Source organism: Esox lucius, chromosome 12, assembly GCF_011004845.1.
Source record: "Esox lucius isolate fEsoLuc1 chromosome 12, fEsoLuc1.pri, whole genome shotgun sequence".
Lineage (NCBI taxonomy): Eukaryota > Metazoa > Chordata > Actinopteri > Esociformes > Esocidae > Esox > Esox lucius.
In genome coordinates this window covers 17,267,855-17,292,756 of record NC_047580.1, presented here as the reverse complement: position 1 = coordinate 17,292,756, position 24,902 = coordinate 17,267,855, and the positions used below count along the sequence as shown (strand labels likewise).

Below are 24,902 nucleotides of genomic sequence, written 5' to 3'. Positions count from 1 at the left end.
TTTAGGAGAAACAGATCACACAACGTTGCCTGTGATTTTGATAAAGGTCAGCCTTGGCTTGACTGGGTGAGTCACAGAGACTGTGCTGGTGCAGACCCACACACCATGTACTGCTGGGGAGACTTGAGTCACAGATGTTCACTGTAGAGTTCACTACCTTTATTATTGTCTTTATGCTAGATACATTCTTAATCACTTCCCCTTACAAGTAGGAATATGGCTTTTATTAAACATTTAGAGGCTTCCTGAACCACTTACAGTGGTTGGGGGGGGGGGTGGGGGTGGGGGGGGTTAGGTGCAGAGAAATTACATACAGGCAGAATGTGTAGTCACACCACAAATTCCAACAAGGTGCGGGAGAGAGCTGATATTGAAATAAGTAGTAAAAAATGTGTTCTATGAGAGGCCTCAAAGCAGGTCATTCATCAATCTTTTCATTGCTGCTCGTGTGTGTTTCACTAGTTGTTAGTGTTAGATGTCATAGCAATGAGTCAAATAAGAATGAACACACACAGAAGTGATTGTCAAGCAACAGAAAGAATGGACAACAAAATAAATGCACATGTTGTGCATGTTGAAAAAAGCTGCAAAACAATCAGACAAGGACAGAAGAATATTTCCCTAAGGCTAAACCTGTTATGTCAAGCAAAATACGTGGATGCAATGCAAGTGTTTTTCTATGTTAAAGAGAATATAATATTTTTCTATACCACAATCTCAATTCTACTCACAATGTGGTTACAGCTAATTATTTCAAACCTTGTTTTCAAAGCATAATTCCCCTAAAAGTGATGCTGTTCAACAGTAGTATGTTCAACACAAAAACCCTCAGACATGAAACTTTGGACATGTTAGACTTTGGAAATACACAAACTTGACTTCAAGTAATTTCTTAACCTCATAAAGTGAATAATAGTGCAAAACAAAAGGTTAATCAACTACTAAAGAAATACGATTGACTCCTTTTCTTCTCTGAAGAAAACAATTATAGTTCAACTCAAAGGACGGTTTTGCTTCTTGCATCACAATCTTATGATGTGAGTTAGCCCCCGTTTGGCTCAAACATCCCTAAGAAAGAATAACACCATTACAGTACATGTTTTTCTCAGCCTTTCAATTAATCTCGAAGACTACATTTCTTTACAAGACACTCGGATTCTGCCATAATTGTATTTCATATTACGCTCATTGCCAACACCCAAATAAAATGGCCCATAACCAATTTTTTCAATATATTTTCTTAAGAAAAATAAACTCAGTTTGAATTCTCACATCTTTAGAAATGCATCCATCTTGAGAAGATTCTGGTTGATGAATATGGAATGACTAACTCTTGGATGATGGATGAACTTAATGCTACAAGAGTGACTTAATCTTGACACCAGTGGACGAAGCAGATATGTACAGCAGCTCACCTGGTACCGCCTGGGGAGAAGTGCCACATGTCAACATTCCACTCAGTCATGAGTAAAAATACCAATTACTGCCCTGCTAAGGCTGTGACAGCCTCCGTACACCCAGGCGCTTTGGCTACACAATGTACATACTTGGCTACACAACATGACACGACAAGAACACATACGTCACACCCCCACGTTGTGTGAGCACACATACTTACACTGGTTCAAATGAAATTGGACCAAAGAGATCCACAGACATGGACATAACTTTCAGTCTCCCTGCACACAAGAGATCACACCCACCAACCGTCACGTTCAGGTCATTCAGTTCCCACCCTGTGGTTCAGTTCTGCCATTCGTTTCAGTTCAGAACAACCTGGTGTCCCTTCTCAGTTCAGTAGAAGAGGTGGACAAGGCTCAAAGCAGAGGGTCCCACGCTTTACTGAGACGGTCTTCAGAATCATCTAGTTTTCAGAATCATGGCTCCCATTCTTCCTGAACCCAGAACTTCAGATGAAAGACAACCCAGGGCCAGAAATGTCAGGGCTGTGTGTGCAGTTCCCAGTGTCACTGGGCCAGCCTCAGATTTCAGTACCCTGCATGGCCCCCCCACCGGTGCCCGCTGGGTAGTGCCTGACTCCCCCGCTCCTGCGCAGGGAGGAGAGGGCCACCGTACAGCAGCCACGCAGCAAGGAGCCGAAGTGGTAAATGGGCAGGCCGTCACGCCGCGGCCCCCTGCACAGCCATGCCACAGTGGGCACCACGGGCACTGCCACCGCCAGCAGGTCCACCAGGAAGTGGCGGCTCCAGTAGCTCTTTACGGCGGGACCAGATCCAGATGAGGTAGACTCCTCCACTCCTTCCAGCGCTCCTTGAACCTCAGTCTGATCTTCATCATCATCCACCTCCACTACAGTCACCCCAGCTGTTTCCACATGCTGCAGCGAGCTGCTCCTGGGCTGAGAGGTGTGAGGCCGGCCCTCCCCTGAACTGTCCTCCTCTGCCTCTCCCTCATTCCTCAGATCCCTCACCATCTCGTCTTCTTTCAACTGATTATCTGCCTCCACAAGCAACTCCGGCACATTTACCTCCTCCTGCTCGCCCACCTCGACCACCTGCCCTGCCACCTCCCCAACCCCCTCCCCAACCCCAACCCCCTCCCCAACCCCCTCCCCATTCTCCTCCACTGACAGGGAGGACATATCCACTGTGCAGGAGACAGAGGGAGAGCTGGGTAAAGGGGGCCCAGGAACAAGCTCCGTTGTGTTAGCCGTGAGAGTCGTGGCGGTGACTGATGTCATGGTAACCACGTTCAGGTCGTCTCCCTCGTCAGAGACCCAGGTGGAGGTTGGGCTGCAGGCCTGCGAGCGGAAGGTGCGCTCGGCGATGGTGTCCAGGTCCGAGGCGTAGCCCGCCCCTGCCGGAACGGGGCAGCTCTCCGTCTGTATGGCCTGCTCCCTGAGGTGGTGCAGGTACAGGTGGTGATGGGAAAGACAGGGGTGGCTGGCGCTGCTCACGGCACAGTGTAGGGGCACCACCCTGTCCTGCCCGGCGCACAGCTTCTCGTAGGTGGAGGAATGCGGTAGGTGGGCGTATGTGCTGAGCAACGATGCGGTCTCCTCAGACAGCAAGGCTGCCTCAAGCAGGAGGTCGGCCCTGTGGCTACTGGCCGCGCTGTGGCTGTGGCTCTCCCCACAGCACACGAAGCCGCTGTCATGCGTCTCCTCGCCCGACAGTCCGTTACCGTTCTTATCTGCCAGTGTGTGGTCGCTCAGCTTGGTGTAGGTGGAGCTTCGGGTCAGAGAGCGTGCGGGGGAGACATCACAAGATCCACAGAGACTCTTGGAGCCCCCCAATCCAGTACCACTAGCAAGGGGACTACTCCCGGGCCAGGAACCTGCAGTTCCACGCCTCCCAGCCCCCACTGCTGCTCCTCTCGCTGCGGCAGCCTCCTGCTCCTTGGCCACTCCGTTCTGAGCCAGCTCCATGCTGAGCAGCAGCGTCTCCAGCTTGTGGTTCTGAACATTGATATCCTGGAAGTATTTCTGGACGCCGGTGTCATTGGGGTCGCTGGAGCTTAGGTTGTTGCGCACCACGTCCACAACCTCCTTGAGCTGTTGGATCTCCCTGCGTGCCTCCTTCAGAGCCAGCTGGGCTTCCACGCGGTGACACTCCTCTTCAACCCAGTCCTCCTGCATACGGGAGAGCTGGGTTCTCAACTCATCAATCTCGGAGTCCCTGAGAAAGAGAATGAGGAAGAGATGGATGAAGTGAACAAGAGAGGTTGAGATAAATAAAAGAAAGATGACAACAACGAGGAAGGTGTTTAGGAATAAATCAGAATGTCCGGTTAATGTTACATATGTATAACTACTTCAAGCAGTTTATGAACTTAGGCAAATCTTTGTGATTCCGCTTTTAAACAAATCAGTGTATTCACCAAACTATTTAAATGTTTTGTATACCGGTATCACTAAAATTACAAAATGCAAGTGTATGAAAGTCGTTGATGGAAATAGGGTAATTGCTTGCTCAAATGTACAACAATGCTTAGGCTACTAATTACAACTACAATATTTTCAAAGCAAAAAAAAATTGTATTTACCTAATTTTTCTTCAAATTAACAAGTTTTAACAAGTTATTAACCCCAGTAAATAAGGAAATGTAATGGTTTGAGTCTAAACTTTGATCCGAGACCTTTCGCTGCTAGAGACTGAATCTATTTCATGTGTGTTTCCCCGCGTGTCTCACCTGTCCTGCAGTCTGTCCACGGTCTCCTTGAGGCGGGCCCGCAGGTGTCTGATACACACCTCCTTCTGCTGCAGAGGCGTGAGGTACTGCTCTGGGGGAGGGGGCCGGATGCCATGGTTATCTGTGCATGAGGTATACCCCTTCATGTGACGCCTTGGAGACAGATATTAATATCCATGAGCTTCATTATAAGAAATTATTCAACCAGATCTACATTAATAACCTTTTTATTAACACGTCCTTATTATTATTATTCAAAATGGAAAACTGTTGAAGTGTGATTTTAATTCTCCCACACCTAAAGACACGACGAATAAGTAGCGTGGCTGGGACATGGACAGTATTTTTGTGGGGCAGCCATTTTGTGTCTTACCCCTTGACAGGGCTGCAGTCGCTGCCCTTGCATGAGCCAGAGTTAGTGCTGCTGCTGCTGAGAGAGGCATTTCCATAAGGATCTCGGTTGCTGACTGGGGCAGCTGTCCGTCTGTAACAGAGATGGACATAGTTACTTGTTGCAACACAGACAGGATCAAAACACTGTTTCAGCTATACTTTTGATAACAGTTATCATGCCTAAAACACACCCACAAACATGCTCACAAGTACCAAAACAAACTTTCCAAGACATACACACACAGGATATATATATAAAGGACTATGAAGGACTTGTCTCTGTAATACATTCTGATACATGACGGCTCAACGACATCATGCAGTGTGAGTGAATGGAAGCTGCCAAGAAATCCAAAAGCCAATGCAAAGTAAAATGTAAATAATGTGAGAAGCAAAGCCTTTCAGCGAATGAGAATGTTAAAGGAAAAGATGAAAGATTACTGCAGCCAACAACCGCTTCCTTGTGATGGTTTAGAAAGTACCTGGATTCAATCTACATGCCACAGACTTTGTACCACAATTATCTAACATCTGACATCCAGTGATACTAAATATTTATATAGTAAATCACAAGTCCAATCAATACAGGAAAATGCATATTCAATGTCTATGCATCTCGGCATTAAGACCAAATCCATGCCCAGGGAAGGAAGTCAGAGAGAACAGTCAGAGGGATCCGGGCAGTGTTCTGCTAACCGACAATGCCGCTCCGGGGACTTGGTAGTGAGACATCCTCGATCCGTTGGTCGCATTGAAACCATAAAGCCTGTCTCCATTGGAATGTAGTCTAGCTCTATGAACCTGCAATAGTCAAACCTAACCAAAGACAGGCTATTACAGTGAGGACATGGTGACAGTGGTGTCTGTGAGACTGAGAAATAACCAAATACAGAAAACAGCGGTCATCATGGGAGAAGTGAAGCCAGCACCAGTCTGGTGTTCTAGAGACAATCTCTTGTTGTCATAAAATAAAGGCTGTGGACTGGGTTGTTTTTGGTAGAATCACCGGATAATAAGTCATATGGAATTCATGTTGAATTATGTGGATTAGAGTAATACTGAATAATCAAATAACTGGTTCCATGAGATAGCTTTACACAGATGTGTGCAAATACAGCAGCTATATATTTAATGACAGAGATCAAAGACAGAAAACTACTAACAAGGCTTAACACGCAACTGATAGTCTGAGATAAAAGGGATATCTGAAGATGACTTTATCTTAACATGAATTTCCTTAACTAAGACCATGATTAAACCATGACTACGATGCTGACATGTGGATCAGACACATTTTAGTCTCACTCTGTTCGTACGTGTCTCCCTGAGCAAACATTTATGCCGTGGCTCCGGAGCTGAAAATATAGCACAAGACTGCAATGTTCCCTACAGAGCCCACATCAAAACATAATCCCAACAACAGCATTACAGTCTGGGGACATTCCTACATCACATAACACCATCAAAGCAAGAAACAAAACAGAGAGATGGCACTGTGATGGGCAACTGCTGGACCGGTAAGTTATACTGATAACTAGGAGGTACAGAGTGCTGCCCAGTCACTGGCTTACAGACTAGAGGGAGGAGAAAAGTGGTGCCAAACAGAAAGAAACACATACATAGCTTTTGATTTTAGAAAGGGTTGGGTTAGGGGAGGTTATGAAAAACACTAACAGCATACAAACAGCAAAAGTGTCAAGCTGAGGAAAGTTGCAGAAGCAAGCCTGGAAATAAAGATAGAAAATGTAAAATAGGTTTGATAAACAATGTTTGGCAGAGTGAGTCTCTTCCATTACATGTGTTCTAGGACTGTGTTGTGTATGTGGCCTGGGGCAGCCAGGAGCTCTGGAATACTTCTATACAAAGTGGTTGTAAGAAGTTAGATTATGGAGTGATATCTGTGCCATACAATTTCAATACTATAAAATTACCATTCAACAGTATCTCATAATTTCAATGCGACCATTACAAATTCAAAATATTATAATTACATTTCAATGCGACCATTACAAATTCAAAATATTATAATTACATTTCAAAACATATTGGCACCGATATCGCTGCATATAAGATGAGAATGTGGTGGGTAAGAAACATTGCTCTTCAGACCTGGGTTCAAATACATGTGTTGGATTATTCTTTTTTATGTTCAAATACATGCCAAAATGAATCTACTTGTGTTCTAAAAAAACAAACATATCCTAACATTTACTACTTTATTATATTTAGAAGTAACTGAAATACCCTAAATAGAGTTTGAACACAAGTCTGTTTATTTTATAACTGACTACCATACAGTGTTTTAAGAAAGTTTGAGAAATTGTCAAAATTGACTGACTTTTGCATAGGATCAGATGTTGGGGTTAATTTATTTAGTTCTACAGAGAGGTTTCTTCTCTCTTTTCAGCAGTAGACATTTACTTGCTTTCCATATTTTCGGATTTGCGAAGGGTACATAAATATTGTTCTCTAAACTGTAGAAACATAATCTCTAGGTGGCATTTCCTATTACTGTTAGAACTGGCAGCCATTGCTACTGTAGTGTTTCCAGTCAAATTAGTTCCAAAACCCAATCTACAGATTAGATTAGCAACAGCGCAAGAAACTCCTCTATACGGCTTGTGTGCTGCCCTAATCCCAGCAAATAAATACTGTATAATATTGTTTCTCTTCCTCTGTGCCTCAGCCCGGTAAGCTCCTTGAATTAATCCGACCCTGAGCATTATAACTTATACCACATCTCTACTCAGCATTCAAATTATTGTTGTCAATCACCTGATGAAGTTATTGGCTATACTATTGGCAATGTCAATGCTCCACCAATTCTGTGTGGTACATCTAAGGGGTTCTCAGTGATCAGAGATCAGTGGATCTCTGTCTTTGCCTATTTGTCCAGTTTCTCAACAGTACATGCCAGTGGTGCTACAACTACAGTAGTGCTACAGAGCATGCTCTCTGGGACAGCACTGTACGGCAGTATCGTCACAACTCAAGTGTGTCTCACGCGGGGGGCACGGGGGCGTTTATAGGAATGGGCGAGGAAGCTGACGACCACAGCATTTGCTGTAAGCGCCGTTTGGGCTGCAGGGCCTTCAGGGGGTTGAATCTAGGGAGAGAGATGAGAAGAAGGACCAGAGCTGGGTGCCATCTTTTCTGCAGTTTCCCAAGAGCAATAGGTGTATTGCTACGTCTGCTCTGAATTAGGGACATCAGTCATATATTGAAGTGAAATACTGTATCGATCTTAAGACAATAACTTCAGACATACAGAGTGCAAGGTCACTGTCATTTCATTATGTTAAATATATCACTGACCCTGAGATATCAACTCCCACAGCATCACTTTAGCTAACAAAGCACCTACGTGGTCAAATCAATTATTTTTGAACTAATTTGGGAAAAGCTTAGACCAAAGTGCTGACGCAATCATGACCGCAGAGAAAGCGAGTGGATAGAGACAGATAGAGAGAGAAAGTGGGTGAATTGGCCTCTAACTGCTTATGGAGCTCAACAGTTGATGAACAAAGATCTGCCTCAGCTCCCTCAGAAGACTTTGAGGTCCTGTAGCAGACTAACACAAGTCCACACACAACATTCAACACTAGTTGTCAGGAGAGAGGGTAAGCTGTACCGTATCGGACTGTAAAGGTCATCTGGTACAAGGAGAACAACAGAGGAGGATTTCGAAAAACGAGGACATACGGAGATGTATTCCAGATGGGTAGGAGTGTGTGTGCAGCGCTGTACCTGCGTGAGCCCGAGGCAGACCTCCGGGTGGAAGGGACAGGGGCAGACATGGAGCCAGACAGCCTCTCTTGCCGTCTTGTGTTCTGGTCAATCTCCGTGTGTCTCCCTCACTCTGCAGATTGGTTCTGCAGGGACAGCCTGCCTGAGAGGACAACAAACACAGGACCACTCACTGAGTTCTATACAAAACACACACACACACACACATCGTCATGGAATGACACTTTGTAATGAACCAACCACACAAGTGATTAGACACACAGACACACACACATTCTGCTGACTTTCCCGTTTAGGACTATAGATGTTTCAGCAGCATGCTACTTCGGCGGCAAAATGGGCAACGCATACTGCCCTACATGGTGGACGCTCAAAAATCCCTTCTGCCAATCATGTTTTCTGTTTTTCATGTGATTCTGTACACAAATATGTATAAAATGTGCATGTTTGGTTTGTCCATGCAAGTGCAAATCTAGTGTTCAGCGAAACCCAGAGAACTGTCCCGGAGGACAAACACCTTCCAGGAGGAATGTGTGGGTAGGTCATCTTCAGAAGACTACACCAGCACAACCACAGATGCTCTACTGCGCACTACTACTTAACATAAAAACAGGATGCCCCTGCTAATTGAATAATGTATTGCCCAGTGATCAGGAGCCGGTAACAAGTAAGAGACAAATGAGTGCATGGAGGGAACGAATGCATTCCTCCCATCAATAATACAACAGGACTTACTGTACACCATATGCCTGGCCCGTAAAGCTCCCTCAGGCTTCTCCATAAACCCGCCGATCCTTCAGTCTGTGTGGGCACAGAGCTACCGAGGCGCCCTTTTGTTCCTCCCAGTTCTGGAGGCCAGCTCCCTCTCCCAATTCTCATTCTATTAATATTAGCCTTGTCGTCCTCTCTTCCTCATCCCTTCTCCTGAAAATATATTCCCATTTAGTTATTTTCTTTTTCATCTTCCTTTCTCTGACTATGTCCATCTGTCTTAAATGAAAGGCCTCATTGGGCAGAACCAGAGCCCCTCAGACTCTCTAAGACAATGTTTCACTGTACACACTGTATGTTGTGGCTGTTCCCTCTGTCCTTCACTGACAGGGTAGAGCTGTAATATACTGTTGATCCCAACCCTGCATTGTAGAGAGGCTGTGCTAAATCACTCCACAGCAGCCAGAGAGACAGACAGAAAATGCCAATCTCACTGCCACAGAGAGAGACCCAGCTGGTTGTAACCCCACTTAATTACTCATAATCCCTCTGTGACCTCTACACCATTGGGGTTGACATGACATGCTTAAAACAACTGTTAATTTGCAGAAATAACAACACACACACACACAAACACAGCTGAGTAGCATGGAAAACTGAAAAGGCAACCACTGTGCCTTACCAAAACTTAAACAGTGATACAGTGAACTGTAACTAAGCTTTCCCAGAAGTAAACTTAAACCAAGATTTCCACTGTACGTTTGCCTAACCAAATACTAAAGTTAAACAAAGCAAAAGATACATGTAAATTCTGTTATGACCATGCAAAACAAGAGTAACCATTATAAAGGTAAAGCAAATATGGAAACAAAGACAGAAACAAAAATTACAAAATCACAACCTGAAGGACTCTTCAAACAAACACATGAATCAGTCATCCAGAGGGAACTAGGAGGACACACCACCCATTATGGTTTTCCTGTTATTGGCCATCACTAAGCAACCTCAAATCCTATGGGCCAATCAAGGACCTTTGATAGGGAATCCAAAGGAACAGGATTTCATACAAAATGCAAGACCCTTTTAACTACAGTAAATAACCCACAGCTAGGCAGGCACCTATGTACCTCCAAACACACGCACTCAATTAAAAGAACTAAGTCATTTACAGACTGAATGAAAATAGGAACCATGTAAACTCCCTCTGTGATGTTTCCAGACACTCAGGAAATACCAAAACCTTTCCTTTTGAACAGCCTACCACAATCCCAGGTTCGAAAGAGCAGGCAAGGAAGCTAAGGAGGTACTTCCTATGAGGCACATCACAGGGCATTCATACAGGATGTTTTATTACAATATTCCTTCTTACGTAACACCATCTCCTGGCAACATCAGGAAAGTACAGCTTCAAAGCTGATGACAGAGTCAAAACAGACAGGGTGGAGGAGGACAGGAGAAAGGACAAGCCTCATATCCTTATCTATTATTTTATTATTTCAATGTCTAACATTAGCGGTGACCTCTTGTGCGGGTGGGCACCTCCTGTGGACGACACACTAAATCCTTATCACAACCGTAATCAGTAAACGCTTCTGATAACCGTGATCAGTAAACACTTTTGATAACCGTGATGTCTAAATCCTTCTCATAACCGTGATCACTAAATCCTTCTTATAACCGTGATCAGTAAATGCTTCTGATAACCGTGATCAGTAAACGCTTCTGGTAACCGTGATCAGTAAACACTTCTGGTAACCGTGATCAGTAAACACTTCTGGTAACCGTGATCAGTAAACACTTCTGGTAACCGTGATCACTAAACACTTCTGGTAACCGTGATCACTAAACACTTCTGGTAACCGTGATCACAAAACACTTCTGGTATCCGTGATCACTAAACACTTCTGATAACCGTGATCACTGAATCCTTCTCATAACCGTGATCAGTGAATCCTTCTCATAACCGTGATCAGTGAACACTTCTGATTACCGTGATCACTAAATCCTTCTCATAACCATGATCACTAAATCCTTCTCATAACCGTGATCACTAAATCCTTCTCATAACCGTGATCACTAAATCCTTCTCATAACCGTGATCACTAAATCCTTCTCATAACCGTGATCACTAAATCCTTCTCATAACCGTGATCACTAAATCCTTCTCATAACCGTGATCAGTGAATCCTTCTCATAACCGTGATCAGTGAACACTTCTGATTACCGTGATCACTAAATCCTTCTCATAACCGTGATCAGTGAATCCTTCTCATAACCGTGATCAGTAAACACTTCTCACAACAGGCTCTTAACAGCATGTATAAGGACACACCACAGTGACATTGATCACGCGACGCTCTGTTACACCTCATGGTCTCTCCTTCGTCATCATACAAACATGCACATGTTGTGATTCCCCAGCTGTACCACTGCTCCCCCCTCTCCCACACTCCCTCCCTCCCTCCCTCTGTGCTGCAGGAGACACTGCGGTTGTTTTTCCACACATCACCCCGGAAACAGATCGGCCTGCCCTCCCTTGCAGAGAAAGGTGACCTTGACTAATCTCATACATACCCAGGAGTTCCCTCTCCAGGAAAACGCAGCGTGCATGTGATTAAAAACCATTAAAGAGACAGAAAGTATGTTTCTCACTGACTACAGTCCTATGGTTGTTGTTGTACATTGAATGAGAGTCTGATGAGTGTGTTATCAGTGTGTGCTGCTCAGCATGCAAAAATGTACCTAGTAATGTGTTTGGACAAGAAAGGTCAAGTGAAACAAGACTGCAGTGAAACAATTGTGACTCCCAATTTACAGTACTCCCAACTGACAGACGGAAAGATACAGAAAACACAAACTCACAGATTTAAATGGAAAGCCTTCTGCACAAAGTCACACTAGAGATAACTAGAAGTTTCAAAGTCAATGCCTCTTTCAAGCAGCATTGTCAGGAATGAATGTCCTCAATCACTTAAGTACTCTCAATCAGTTTAAAGAATGTGAATCCTTCAGGGTAGGATTCAGTCTTGAGAATCTCTATAAGTATGAATCTCTATTCCATCCTGTATAATACAACAGTGCACATAGTCTACATTAAATGTAAATACGGCAAGCAGCTGAAATATAAATATGCAAAGCAGCTGTAACTGAGCCTCGTTTCTGATTGGTCTGATTGGTGGATGCAACATCTGCTGTGGCATAGGTTATTTGTATATTGTGGTGGATCTGACAGTCTCTCTACACCACCCCATGTCACCTCTAAAGCAGTGTCTTACAACAGTTTCTCTACAACAGTAGGTGCAGAATCGAAGGCCTCTCGAAAATGTCGTCTCGTTCTCCAACAGAGTGAATTAATTCTCCACTGAGTTATTTAAATAATAGATCTGTTGCTGGTTTGCCGCGTTGCACTGCACTTCCCTGGTTGATGACTCACACTGTTGTTTCAGGCCAGCCTGCTCTGTCAGCAGCTAGGGAAATGGCCTGATGCACGCACAAACCCAGCTCAGAATTTCTACCAACTGCGACAAATACTAATATTCTCCTAACAGTTGATAAATGTGTATGTGTAAATGAGGTTTACACACACAACAAATATGAACAAAACCTTGTGAGATACAGCTGCCACATTGCTAACTACCAAGTTGCCTTTACTGCTGGAACATGCTCTGTGGCTGGGTATGCTCTGTGGCCGGGTATGCTTTGAGGCTGAGTATTCTCTGAGGCCAAAGGAGAAGTAGCAATGTGGCACATGTCAGGTCAAAACATTTCATTACCAAGAATTTCCAAATCCTGCCCAGTCACTGCACTGCAGAGCAGCTTAGAGCAGCAGAGCTCTGTCCATTTAATCAATCAGCCCACCCCTCCACAGAATCCTTTCAAAGAGGCCAAACAGTAGGAGAGAGGGAGGGTGGGAGAGAGGGAGGGAGGGAGGGAGAGAGGGATATGGAAACAGAGCACTGCATCTGCCACAACACTAAGCAGTGAGAATCTGTGATGCTTCCCACACAAGATTAGAACTTAGCATAGTGAACGATAGGTGACTTAATCAGGAGCGGGGCAAACTAGGAATCTGTCTGAGATAGGTTTGAGTAAAAATAATAACATAAATAAAAATGTTTTGGCCTGGAAATTGACTTTAACAAACAAATCATATGAAAAAATTATAATATGTGAAGCCCTCTGTTCAAACAAAGAATTGAAAAGTAGTCGTGAATCAGAAGCGTGTGCCCGTAGATTAATAAAAGCAGTTTCTGCATGTACATTGAAATGCTGTGCTTCAACCATTTTGAATGCAATTAAGTGGGACGTACAATGGGCTAAGAAAAGATCACAGGATTCCACCCAGTTAGTCCCGAGTGACCAAACCATTAGACTACTAATCACATTTTCTAGCAACACAGGTGGCAGTAAATCGACAACCTTGGTTTTAAATAGACAACCCCAGTCTGATCAACACTGTCCAAGTGAGAGTACACACACATTCAGTTTATACACCTAATCAGAAAAAGTTGAAGAAAATTGACTACTTAAAAATAGTAAAGCCCTCAATGTCTCAGCTCATGTGCCCACAGAGTCCTCTATGGCTCACTGACCAATGTGATGCCATTTGAGGGGGACAAAGCTAACAAATAATAAAAGGTAATAATCTGATTGGTTAGACACAATCCAATTAATGACGAATTGTACAAAACCCACATTTTGAAGTCACCAAATGCAACTTCAATGGAATGAGGTTATTATACAAAATTTTGAGGGAAACACATTCAGTTTGAGTTGCCAGACAGTCGATAATTACCTCACTGATGACTGTCATCAGAATCATTATAAAAGTCTTTAACATAGTCTAGATTAGGACAGGATCGTACTTAATCATGTTGCCATGAAAATTCTTTGTCGCAGTACAGTCAACGCAAAAGCAAGTACACAAACGTTACAATAAATTAAAAAAATAAAAACTGAAATACACCAAAGATGAAACATTTTGCAGAATAATGGGTGATGCTTGGATGACCACCAACTGGTCAGGGCAAGAGTCACAACTGATTAATGGCTATTGCTAAGTACAAGTTTAAAAACATGAACAGGAAATATACAAGTTAAAGTGTACAGTATACAGTGCAGTTTCAGATATTCAAAGGGGGTTGTAAAGGGAGTGTAGTGGGGTGGGTCAGGTGGAGTGGGTGGTAATTGGGCTTTGCTTTAGCACCACAACTGTGACAACATTATCCCCAAAATAACGATTGTTACCGAAAAATTCCACATCATCTCCACAGTCGCAGGTACAGTCAGTGTCCTTAAGAGGTAATTTAGTTACAACCCTGTTTCCAAAAGTTGGAACGCTGTGTAAAACCCAAAGAAAACAGAATGCAATGATTTGCAAATCATTTATCCCTATATTTAATTGAATATAGTATAAAGGCAACATATACAAAAGTTAAAACTGAGAAATGTTATTGTTTTTGGAAAAATACATGCCTATTTTGAATTTGAGGGCAGCAACCTGTTTTAAAAAATTCGAACAGGGGTGTGTTTTCTTCTGTGTTGTATCACCTCCTCTTTTAATTATACTCCGTAAGTGTTTATGAACTGAGGAGAACAATTGCTGTAGTTTTGAAAGTGAAATGTTTTCCCATTCTTGCTTGGTATAGCATTGCAGCTGCTCAACAATTTGGGGTCTCCTTTGTAATGTTTTCGTTTAATTATGCGCCAAATATTATCAATAGGGGACAGGTCTGGACTGCCGGCAGGCCAGGTTAGCACCCAGACTCTTTTACTACAGAGCCATGCTGAGCAGAATGTGGTTTGGCATTTTCCTGCTGAAATAGGCAAGGCCTTCCCTGAAAAAGATGTCGTCTGGGTGGCAGCATATGTTGCTCCAAAACCTGTACATATTGTTCCGCATTAATGGTTCCTTCACAGATGTGCAAATCACCCATGCCATGTGCACAAATGCACCCCCATACCATCACGGATGCTGTTTTTGCACTGTGAGCTGATAACAAGACGCATGGTCCCTCTCCTCTATAGGCTGGAGGATGTGGCATCATTTGATTCCTGAAAATAATCTCACATTTTGGTTCGTCAGACCACAGGACAGTTTCCAATTTCACCTCAGTCCATCTTAAATGAGTTTTGGCCCAGAGAAGGCGCAGGCGTTTCTGAATGTTGTTTATGTATGGTTTCTTCTTTGCATGGTAGAGTTTTAACTTGCATTTGTGGATGCTGTACTGTGTACTGTGTACTGACAATGGTCAGACAATGGTTTTCTGAAGTGTTCCTGAGCTCATGCAGTCATGTCCACTACAGAATCGTGTCTGTTTTTAATGCAGTGCTGCCTGAGGGCCCGAAGATCACAGCCATCCAATATTGGTTTGCGGTCCCTTGCATAAAGTGATTACTCCAGATTCTCTGAATCTTTTAATGATATTGTGTACCGTAGATGATGAGATTTAGAAAATCTGCAATTTAAGTTGTGATACACCATTCTTGGATTGTGGCACTATTTGCCCACATAGTCTTTCATGGAATGGGGAACCACTCCATCCTCACTTCTGACAGTCCTCTCTGGAGGGATCTTTATATACCCAATCATGTTACTGACCTGTTTCCAGTTGACGTGATTAGTTGGGTGATATTCCACCAGGTTTCGTTTTTTCCACTTGCTTATAATGAAAATCGGGCTCTGACTGATCATTTGATCATTAAGAACTTCAGCTCCCTGTGCTCCTCACCCTCCACTGAACCACTTTCCTTCTGCTTCTCACAACCTTTCCAGTCTTTTGTTGCCTCTGTCCCAGCGTCTTTTGAAACATGTTGCTGGCATCAAATTCATAGTGAACATAAACAGGGTAATAGATGAGTGAAGGAAGGAGAAGGGAGAGAAAAAAGGTATATATCGGGCCGACATCTCACAGGTCAAGAGCCAGCACCTGTCCTTCTACCCTCCCAGGTAACCGAAAGCACATCCACTAAGTGACAGAGACTACCATGTTTAACAGATGTTAAGCAACTTACACGTATACGATTTTATACGTATACTAACATGACAGTGTATATGTCCATTTCCATGTGGTTTTTGAAATAACAGAAACACTTGAATCCAGAGGTTGTACTGTACATGTGCCCAACAGCCATTAGCACTGCCTGTTACCTTTATACTGCTGTTAAAAGTGTTGTTTACAGGCTTGGCTTAGAGCCTAGTCCAGGGTGATGTATTCCCTTTGCCAAGAAAGCAAAGGGAAAAAAAGCATGTGTGACTCAGGTATTGATAACCTCCCAATGCAGAATATTTCACAATATTACGTACTGATTGGTGTAGGGATACGGTGGAACAGGAAATCTGTGTTTTCTAATCAAGTAAATTGGTGTGGAGCTGCAGTCCCGTGTTAACACACCCGTCTCCATCCCCACTCCAGTCTGCGTTCCTGGCTCCTTACCAGAGGCTACGGTTCAAAGCCTGTCTCCACTCTCTACTGCTGTGTCAGTTTTTACAGTGGTATGATATAGGGTCACAGACTCAGATAACACTCATGTTGCTCTTCAGAATGTTAGTGTTATAGTAGGATATCATGAAACGGAAATCACCACTGAATTAAAGAGTAAAAAGCGTCAAATAATGCTAATGAAATCAACCATCTGTCAGTCATCTAGACTGCTATAATTTTGAATAAAATATAATCCCCTTGCCTGGAGTCATTGCAGTAATTGTACTAAATGCTGTTATTATAGTCTGCAGTTTCCAGGCGAAAAGCTTGGAGCAGAGTGTCACAATACAAAAAATATAGAAATTGAAAGCTAACAAAGAGGCTAGTGGGTCTAGAATGAGGAGGGGCTGGGGAGATATTCACAAAAAGGACTGACAGGAAACAGCTTGCTATGACAGTGATGGCCAAATCACCATGGAGATGTTCCGTCTTCCTCTCTACCAGAATGAGAACTGCAAATTAGTTGATATGTGTATAAGGCTGGATTAGGAGCTAGGTTTGAATATTGGGATATCGTTAGCGAGTATGATACTGGTCTCGGTCATCTGGTTACAGGGATGCATCAACTGAAGCTATGTCTACAACTCTAGTTCCCTGAAAGAGGGAATGAGGTATGACACAACACTTAAATTGACACAAAAAAAGTTTCTAAAATCCCTGAGAAAATAATCCCAAGAAGAACGAATTCTGCAAGTCTCACAGGGATGAGAGCACCCTGTGCATCACCTGCTGAAAAATGCTTTGCATCATGTGATTGATGTTTACAGCATTCAACCCTGGACTATTCCACCCCACTAGTGGAGAGAGCTCAGACCCTGCTAGGCAACACATGTCCATTGTGGTTGTATGCCATGGAGTGTCTTACCTGAAGCTAGAGCAACAAAACAGAAAAAGAAAGGAGTCACACAAGTGGTACACCACAAGAAAACAGAAAGAGTTGCTAAAGGTAGAAACAAGTGTGACAATCTTAAGGCGAGAACAGAGAAGCGGACATAGGACCACAGGTAGCTTTCTCAAAGGACTGAATAAGTATTGATTGTTTTCTTTTCCATGCGGGAAATACATTTTTATTAAGCAAAAACAACATACACGGTGATATTCTGAGCACACTGCTCAGCCAAATAATGAGTGCAGCTGTTGGTGGACACTGATTGTCCAAATGACTTGGAGATATCACCACAGACCGCGTTTGAGGAGAAGATCCTGAATGGACTGAAACGCCTGGTAAACATGTAGGAGAATTGGACCAGGTTATCTGCATTCATGGATGAAACCCTCCTATGCCAGGATTCCTGGGGCATAAAGGACAAGTTCCTTATATCTAACCTAAAACGCACTGATGTCAGTGTCATAAAGAGGACCCAGTAATAACGTTAGCTGGAAACTATAAACTGTGCTGTTGTGTTCATCTAGTCCTGTGACATCTACTGCCACTGGATTATCTATAGAATTTATCTATTTTTGGGTTCCCTACAATATCATTGGAATTTAACTACTTTGGATTTGAAATATACCTGCTTTGGACGGGCTAGCTAACTAGCTTTGCTGCTGGCAAATGCATCTACTTGAACCCAGGGGAGAGCAGAGTAAGGAAAAGTTTTCACAGAACAGCCATAGCTCCAACAATACATCCCACCCAGTCACATTCCAATTTAAGGGTAAATCTTGAAGCTAAATCTGTTTTTGTGTTTTATTATTTACTTACATAAATATGTTCTCCCCTACTTTGTAGTATCCCATTTGGGATTAAGGCCCTGCTTCATTGCAACAACTAAGGACAAACATGTGACAATCGATGCTGAGATATGTGTCTTACGTAGCACATTCAACTCTGTTTTGGTTCTTTTTACATAGCTCACTCAACCACAACGTCCATACTGGAATCCTTACGCACTGGAAGGAATGCACTCTTCATCCTTCTACCTCATTCTCACAGGTGCCAGAGCCACCACAGAGTCGTTAGAGTGAAATGAGGCAATGAGGCTACTATTTCCCTAAACCGGGATGGTTTTGACCAATTGCACCCCCTGATCCTTTGAGAGGAAGGCAAGATCACGCCAGGCACTCCTCCTAACTCTGAATGTTTACCTTCCAGTGGTGGGTGGACAAGCAATCAATGATTAGATCCTCAGCTGTTTAATGCCTTAGGTAAAAATACTGGCCAATGCCCGTAGGGGCTTTGGCTGTGGGATTGCAACACTAAAACCTACAGAAACAAGCCCACAAAAATAAGGACAACCAATCATCATCTGAACATGGGCATTTCACAAAGCACAGGAACTCATCCCCTAGATCACTAGTGAACAAGATCTCCATACTATCAGACCACTGCTCTATTGCATTCTTTCTTGCTCCTATCCTTCCCATTTTTTGTTGCAGATCTGTATGGAAAACATTCATGTTTGTATAACTTTAATCCATCTCCTTGTCTAACGTAGCACGGTCCCCCAAAACAAATCAACTGTCACGCACCAAGCAGTGTTATTTGCGCGCGATTGCCCAACAAAAGCCATCACCGACCGGAGTAAGTGACGTCACCGACTGATACAACACCAGTGCGCACCGCTAAGTTCACTCCTTATACATTTGTAATAAAATAGAAACTCACTTCAGCCAAATTAATGTTATAAGTGGCGCAAATGCCATATTGCTGACATCAATCCTGTTACAGCCAGTCCCCTCCAATCTGAAACACTAAGGGGAGGTGGCTAGAAGGCTTGTTTTGGGACCAGGTGTGAGCTGAATGTGCATTGTGTGTGCTCGAATTTGGGCTGAGTCGGCTTTTGAAACACAAAGACCAGACCAGACAACTTACTTTATGTCCATTCTACAAAGCCGAGCCACTGCAGACTCATGGAAACCCGATGATTTATTATCAGAGGACGTTTGGAGAGTGAAAAGACTACAATTTATCATCCTCCACACGACAAACACAGTCTCGAGATCTGTTAAAACTAATGTTACACTTCTGACATATGCTGTATGTTGGCCTATTTTACGGAACATTTTAAGCTACCGCAAGGTCAAATTGCAATACCAGGAGACTAGTCACGACTTCAGTAGGGTACCAATATGGCAGGTGTTTGGCGTGATTACAACGCATTTTCCTTTCATATGCATTTCTAAAAGCTTTCCAAATGCATTGCATTAAGCCGAATTGATATCGGACCAAATCGCATATGATTGACGGGTAATTTGCAAGGCATGTATGATCACCTGGCTGGAAAATAGCCTACCTATAGGCTACAGAAAAGATGACACGGTAGGCAAACATCTGTGCATCACCCTTGCAGCAGAGGGCTCAGTGCTGGACAGCGACAAAAAAACAACAACAACCATGACATTTGATGCGTGCTGTAAGTGCGTGAGTAAATAATCAAAAGCATGTTCTGGGCTTGCCTACACCTTACAATTTCTATAACACGCTACTCTATTCAAAATGATTCACAGTCCTTCATGTGCCCTACATACTAGCCTACAACAGAGCATGCATAATTTCCTAAATTACAATTTGGCCAAATATAATTACGATACAATGTCTTATAAGAAATAAGAAAAAACGGAGGTTTACCTGTTGCCCCTGGAGTATTTATTTTACAGTTTCATCGTCATACCAAAGATGGTTTTCCGGCTGCCTTCGTTTCCCCCCGCAATTCTCCGCCTGTTATGACTCCGCCAGAGCGGTGTGTCTTCTCGCGCGCCAGGGGTGGGTGACAGGCATGCGTGTGTTTGAGAGCCACGCGAGGAGTGCGTTGACAAAAGCCGCTGCCTAATCATACGCTGATTCTTAAAGGGAAACGCCAGTCTTCATAACTAACTTGATCTTAAGGACACCAGCAAATGGTGAATAGTTAGTTAATTCATGTCCGCACATGACACCATTCTTCATAGCATTTTAGCTTTGGAGGTCGAATTAATTAATTACATATTTTCATAAGCACACACACTCCCTGCTCTGTCACACATGATTGAAATTATCAGCTCATTATCAAGTCGTTCATGAGCTACATCAGGTGTGTTAGGGCAGGGAGAGATCTAAAATATGCAGGGAGGGGGTCGTCCAGGAGCAGGGTTGAGAAATACTGGCCTAACCATCATTCCCATGGAGACCAGGAGGAACTGGTAAACCCTACAGAAATGAGGATGGAGGAGGAAAGGAAGTGAAGGACATTAATGTGGACAAAGAAGGAAGGTGGCGATGAAAGAAGAAAAAGATAACCTCAAATTAGAAGACACAATGGGAGATTGTTATTCAGAATAAAATACTGTTCTGTTAATAGCGCAGACTCACCTGGCCCACTGGCTTTCCCACCACCCTTTTCTCCCTTATCCCCTGGAGGTCCCTGTACAGACAAGATTAAGTCATAAGGTCATAAGTGATACAGAACCAAAAATATGTTGTAACCAATAATATCACAACACACATCCAAATATCTATACTTATATGCAAGACACATTAAATTGAGCTTCACAATAACATATTTTCCCAGTCCAAAACTATTTTTTTACATTTATTTTACCTTTATTTTAGCAGCGGCGATCATGCTGAGACCAAAGATTATTGTGGGTGAGCCCTGCATCTACACAAGTTGTAAATAATGCAGTACATTCTAAACATGAAAAAAAATCAGAACGACAAATAGACCCTATTCTATTTAATTTGTGGAAATTGACTGGAAATAAAAAAATGAAAATATCTAATTTACATAGGTATTCAGACCTATTTTTTGTACAGCTTCAAGTCCTGTTGGGTATGCCTTCACCAGTTTTGTACACCTGGACTGAAATAATGTCTCCCATTCTTGTAGTTCTGCTGAAGCACTGTCAGATTGGTGGGGAGCTGAACTGCGTGCTTCAGATCTTCTCACAGATGTTAAATGTGTTTCAAAGTCAAGGCTTTGGCCAGACCACTCTAGGACATTTACAGACTTGTCCTGAAGCCCCTCCAGCATTGTCATGACTGTGTGCTCCAGGTCATTTTTGTCCTGAAAGTAGTCAACTACAGACTCAAACAAACATAAATCTGTAAAACACGCACAGGTTTGCTACTGTGTTCCAATGAAACCAAATAATTGAATTTAACTAATCCCATAGAACCCCCTATAATCGGCATATCCAACAGCAATTCTGAAATACTTCTTGTACCGAGTAATCATTTGATCAAGTCATCAATGAAGTGTCTACTAGAAAGTTGTAGCTAGCTTTCTTGCCTTCTGGGATAGAAAAAATTACTGATCACTTTGATATTACATGACCTCTGGTCTGTCGTTTAAGTCGAATTTCACGAATTGCAACTTGTCTTAAACAATTTCCATACATGACATTTTTTCAATCTCAAAAATAATTTGAACCTCCACATATTTTTATAAAAAATAGTAGTGGGCAAGCTGAAGGGTATATTGATTAGCAAAATGTTAAAAAAAAATTCCATTGCATATACATTTTGAACTTGAGAGGATTTACTTCTTGAACCACTAGAAACAGCCGATAATGGGATGGCGATGTTCGGGAGATGTTAGCTACTTTTTACAGAAGATAGGGCGCTTCAGATGAGTTACGTTCAAAGTATCACACTCTTCCAAACAAGGTGCTAAATGAACACAATTCTATACAATTTCTATAGCATTTGTAAGAAATTTAAGATGTAATGGAACGTGTGACGAAAAAAAGAAATCACTGAGAAAATATATTGACTGATATATTAATTTATTTAAGGGGGCTAAAGCCCCCCTAAAATAGGCCTAGCAACATCCCAGTTAGTAGTTGGACCATGTTCAGAATTTGGTAATGTTTTTAGTAGTATAGCGTCTTTATGGCCATGTAGTGGTTTGTTAATTAAAGGAACTACACAGTATTTTTTTTGCTAACAAAAAAAGGGGAAATTAAACCGTTCCATGTTGTAGAAATAGGGGTTGTGAGTTACGGCTTCCCATGCAATCATTGTAAAAAGAAAGTACAATTATTTTCTGCTCTGCTCCTGATTCACACACCCAATGTATTGTCTTACACAGTGGATATGAAAAGTCTACACACCCCTGTTAAAATGCCAGGTTTCTGTAATGTAAAAGCATGAGACAAAGAGAGAATATGTCCTTTTAATGTGACCTATAATGTCCATCCATCCATCATCTTCCGCTTATCCGGGGCCGGGTCGCGGGTGCAGCAGTCTAAGCAGGGATGCCCAGACTTCCCTCTCCCCAGACACTTCCTCCAGCTCTTCCGGGGTGACACCGAGGCATTCCCAGGCCAGCCGGGAGACATAGTCCCTCCAGCGTGTCCTAGGTCTTCCCCGGGGTCTCCTCCCGGTGGGACGGGACCGGAACACCGTCCCTCTCCCCAGACACTTCCTCCAGCTCTTCCGGGGGGACACCGAGGCGTTCCCAGGCCAGCCGGGAGACATAGTCCCTCCAGCGTGTCCTAGGTCTTCCCCGGGGTCTCCTCTCGGTGGGACGGGACCGGAACACCTTCCCAGGAAGGCGTTCAGGAGGCATCCGAAACAGATGCCCAAGCCACCTCAGCTGACCCCTCTCGATGTGGAGGAGCAGCGGCTCTACTCTGAGCTCCTACCGGGTGACCGAGCTTCTCACCCTGTGGATCTTGTAATTTCGGTCATGACCCAAAGCTCATGACCATAGGTGAGAGTAGGAACGTAGATTGACCGGTAAATCGAGAGCTTTGCCTTGCGGCTCAGCTCTTTCTTCACCACGACAGACCGATACATCGACCGCATTACTGCAGAAGCTGCACCGATCCGTCTGTCAATCTCCCGTTCCATCCTTTCCTCACTCGTGAACAAGACCCCTAGAAACTTAAACTCCTCCACTTGAGGCAGGCACTCTCCACCAACCTGAAGTGGGCAAGCCACCCTTTTCCGACTGAAGACCATGGCCTCGGATTTGGAGGTACTGATTTTCATCCCCACCGCTTCACACTCGGCTGCAAACCGTCCAAGTGCATGCTGAAGGTCCTGGCTTGAAGGGGCCAACACGACAACATTATCCGCAAAGAGCAGAGACGAAATCGTGTGGTCCCCAAACTGCGCCTAGAAATTCTTGCCATAAAAATTACGAACAGAACCGGCGACAAAGGGCAGCCCTGCTGGAGTCCAACATGCACAGGGAACAAGTCTGACTTACTGCCGGCAATGCGGACCAAGCTCCTGCTTCGGTCGTACAGGGACCTGACAGCCCTTAGCAAAGGACCCAGGACCCCATATTCCCAAAGCACCCTCCACAGGATGCCACGAGGGACACAGTCAAATGCCTTCTCCAAATCCACAAAACACATGTGGATTGGTTGGGCAAACTCCCATGAACCCTCCATCACCCTGTAGAGGGTATAGAGCTGGTCCAGTGTTCCACGGCCATGGTCGAAAACCACACTGTTCCTCCTGAATCCGAGGTTCTACTATCGGCCGTATTCTCCTCTCCAGAACCCTGGCATAGACTTTCCCGGGGAGGCTGAGAAGTGTGATCCCCCTGTAGTTGGAACACACCCTCCAGTCCCCCTTCTTAAAAAGAGGCACCACCACCCCGGTCTGCCATCCCAGAGGCACTGTCCCCGACTGCCATGCGATGTTGCACAGGCGTTTCAGCCAAGACAGCCCCACAACATCCAGAGACTTGAGGTACTCAGGGTGGAACTCATCCACCCCCAGTGCCTTGCCACCGAGGAGTTTCTTGACCACCTCTGTGACTTCAGCCCGGGTGATGGACGAGTCCACCTCTGAGCCCTCATCCACTGCTTCCTCAATGGAAGACGTGACGGCGGGACTATCCCCGACCCGTAGGCGCAGGGAAACGACCCTCTCGTTCACCGGGGTAAACTCCAACACATGGCGGCAGAGCTGGGGAGCTATAAGCAAACCCACACCAGCCCGCCGCCTCTCACCATGAGCAACTCCAGAGTGGTGAAGAGTCCATCCTCTCTCAAGGAGTGTGGTTCCAGAGCCCAAGCCGTGTGTAGAGGTGATCCCGACTACCTCTAGTCGGAACCTCTCAACCTCACGCACGATCTCAGGCTCCTTCCCCGCCAGCGAGGTGACATTCCACGTCCCTAGAGCTAGTTTCCGTGTCCAGGGATCAGGTTGTCTAGGCCCCCGCCTTCGACTGCCGCCCGATCCTCTCCGCACCGACCCCTTATGGTCCCTCCTGTGTGTGGTGAGCCCACGGGAAGGCGGCCCCATGTTGCTCGTTCGGGCTGAGCCCGGCCGGGCCCCATGGGGAAAGGCCCGGCCACCAGGCGCTTGTGAACGAGCCCCAACCCCGGGCCTGGCTCCAGGGTGGGGCCCCGGCTGCGCCATACCGGGCGACGTCACAGAACACAAAATGTTTTTCATCATTAAGGGGGTTTTGAACTGCTCTTAGTCTGACCCGTCGCCTAGGACCTGTTTGCCTTGGGAGACCCTACCAAGGG

At 44.2% G+C, this 24,902-nt stretch overlaps 1 protein-coding gene across 1 annotated transcript; it reads right to left on the bottom strand.

Moving 5' to 3' along the window:
- Positions 1-272: 272 nt before the first annotated feature.
- Positions 273-20,217, bottom strand: snphb (syntaphilin b). The gene is made up of 5 exons (XM_010875575.5): positions 20,059-20,217; positions 8,293-8,434; positions 4,526-4,636; positions 4,153-4,305; positions 273-3,638 (listed from the first exon to the last, which is right to left on the bottom strand). Exons 2-5 carry the CDS (start codon positions 8,340-8,342, stop codon positions 1,982-1,984), a joined length of 1,971 nt encoding a protein of 656 aa, XP_010873877.3. The 5' UTR covers positions 8,343-8,434; positions 20,059-20,217; the 3' UTR covers positions 273-1,981.
- Between the last annotated feature and the right edge of the window lie 4,685 nt (positions 20,218-24,902).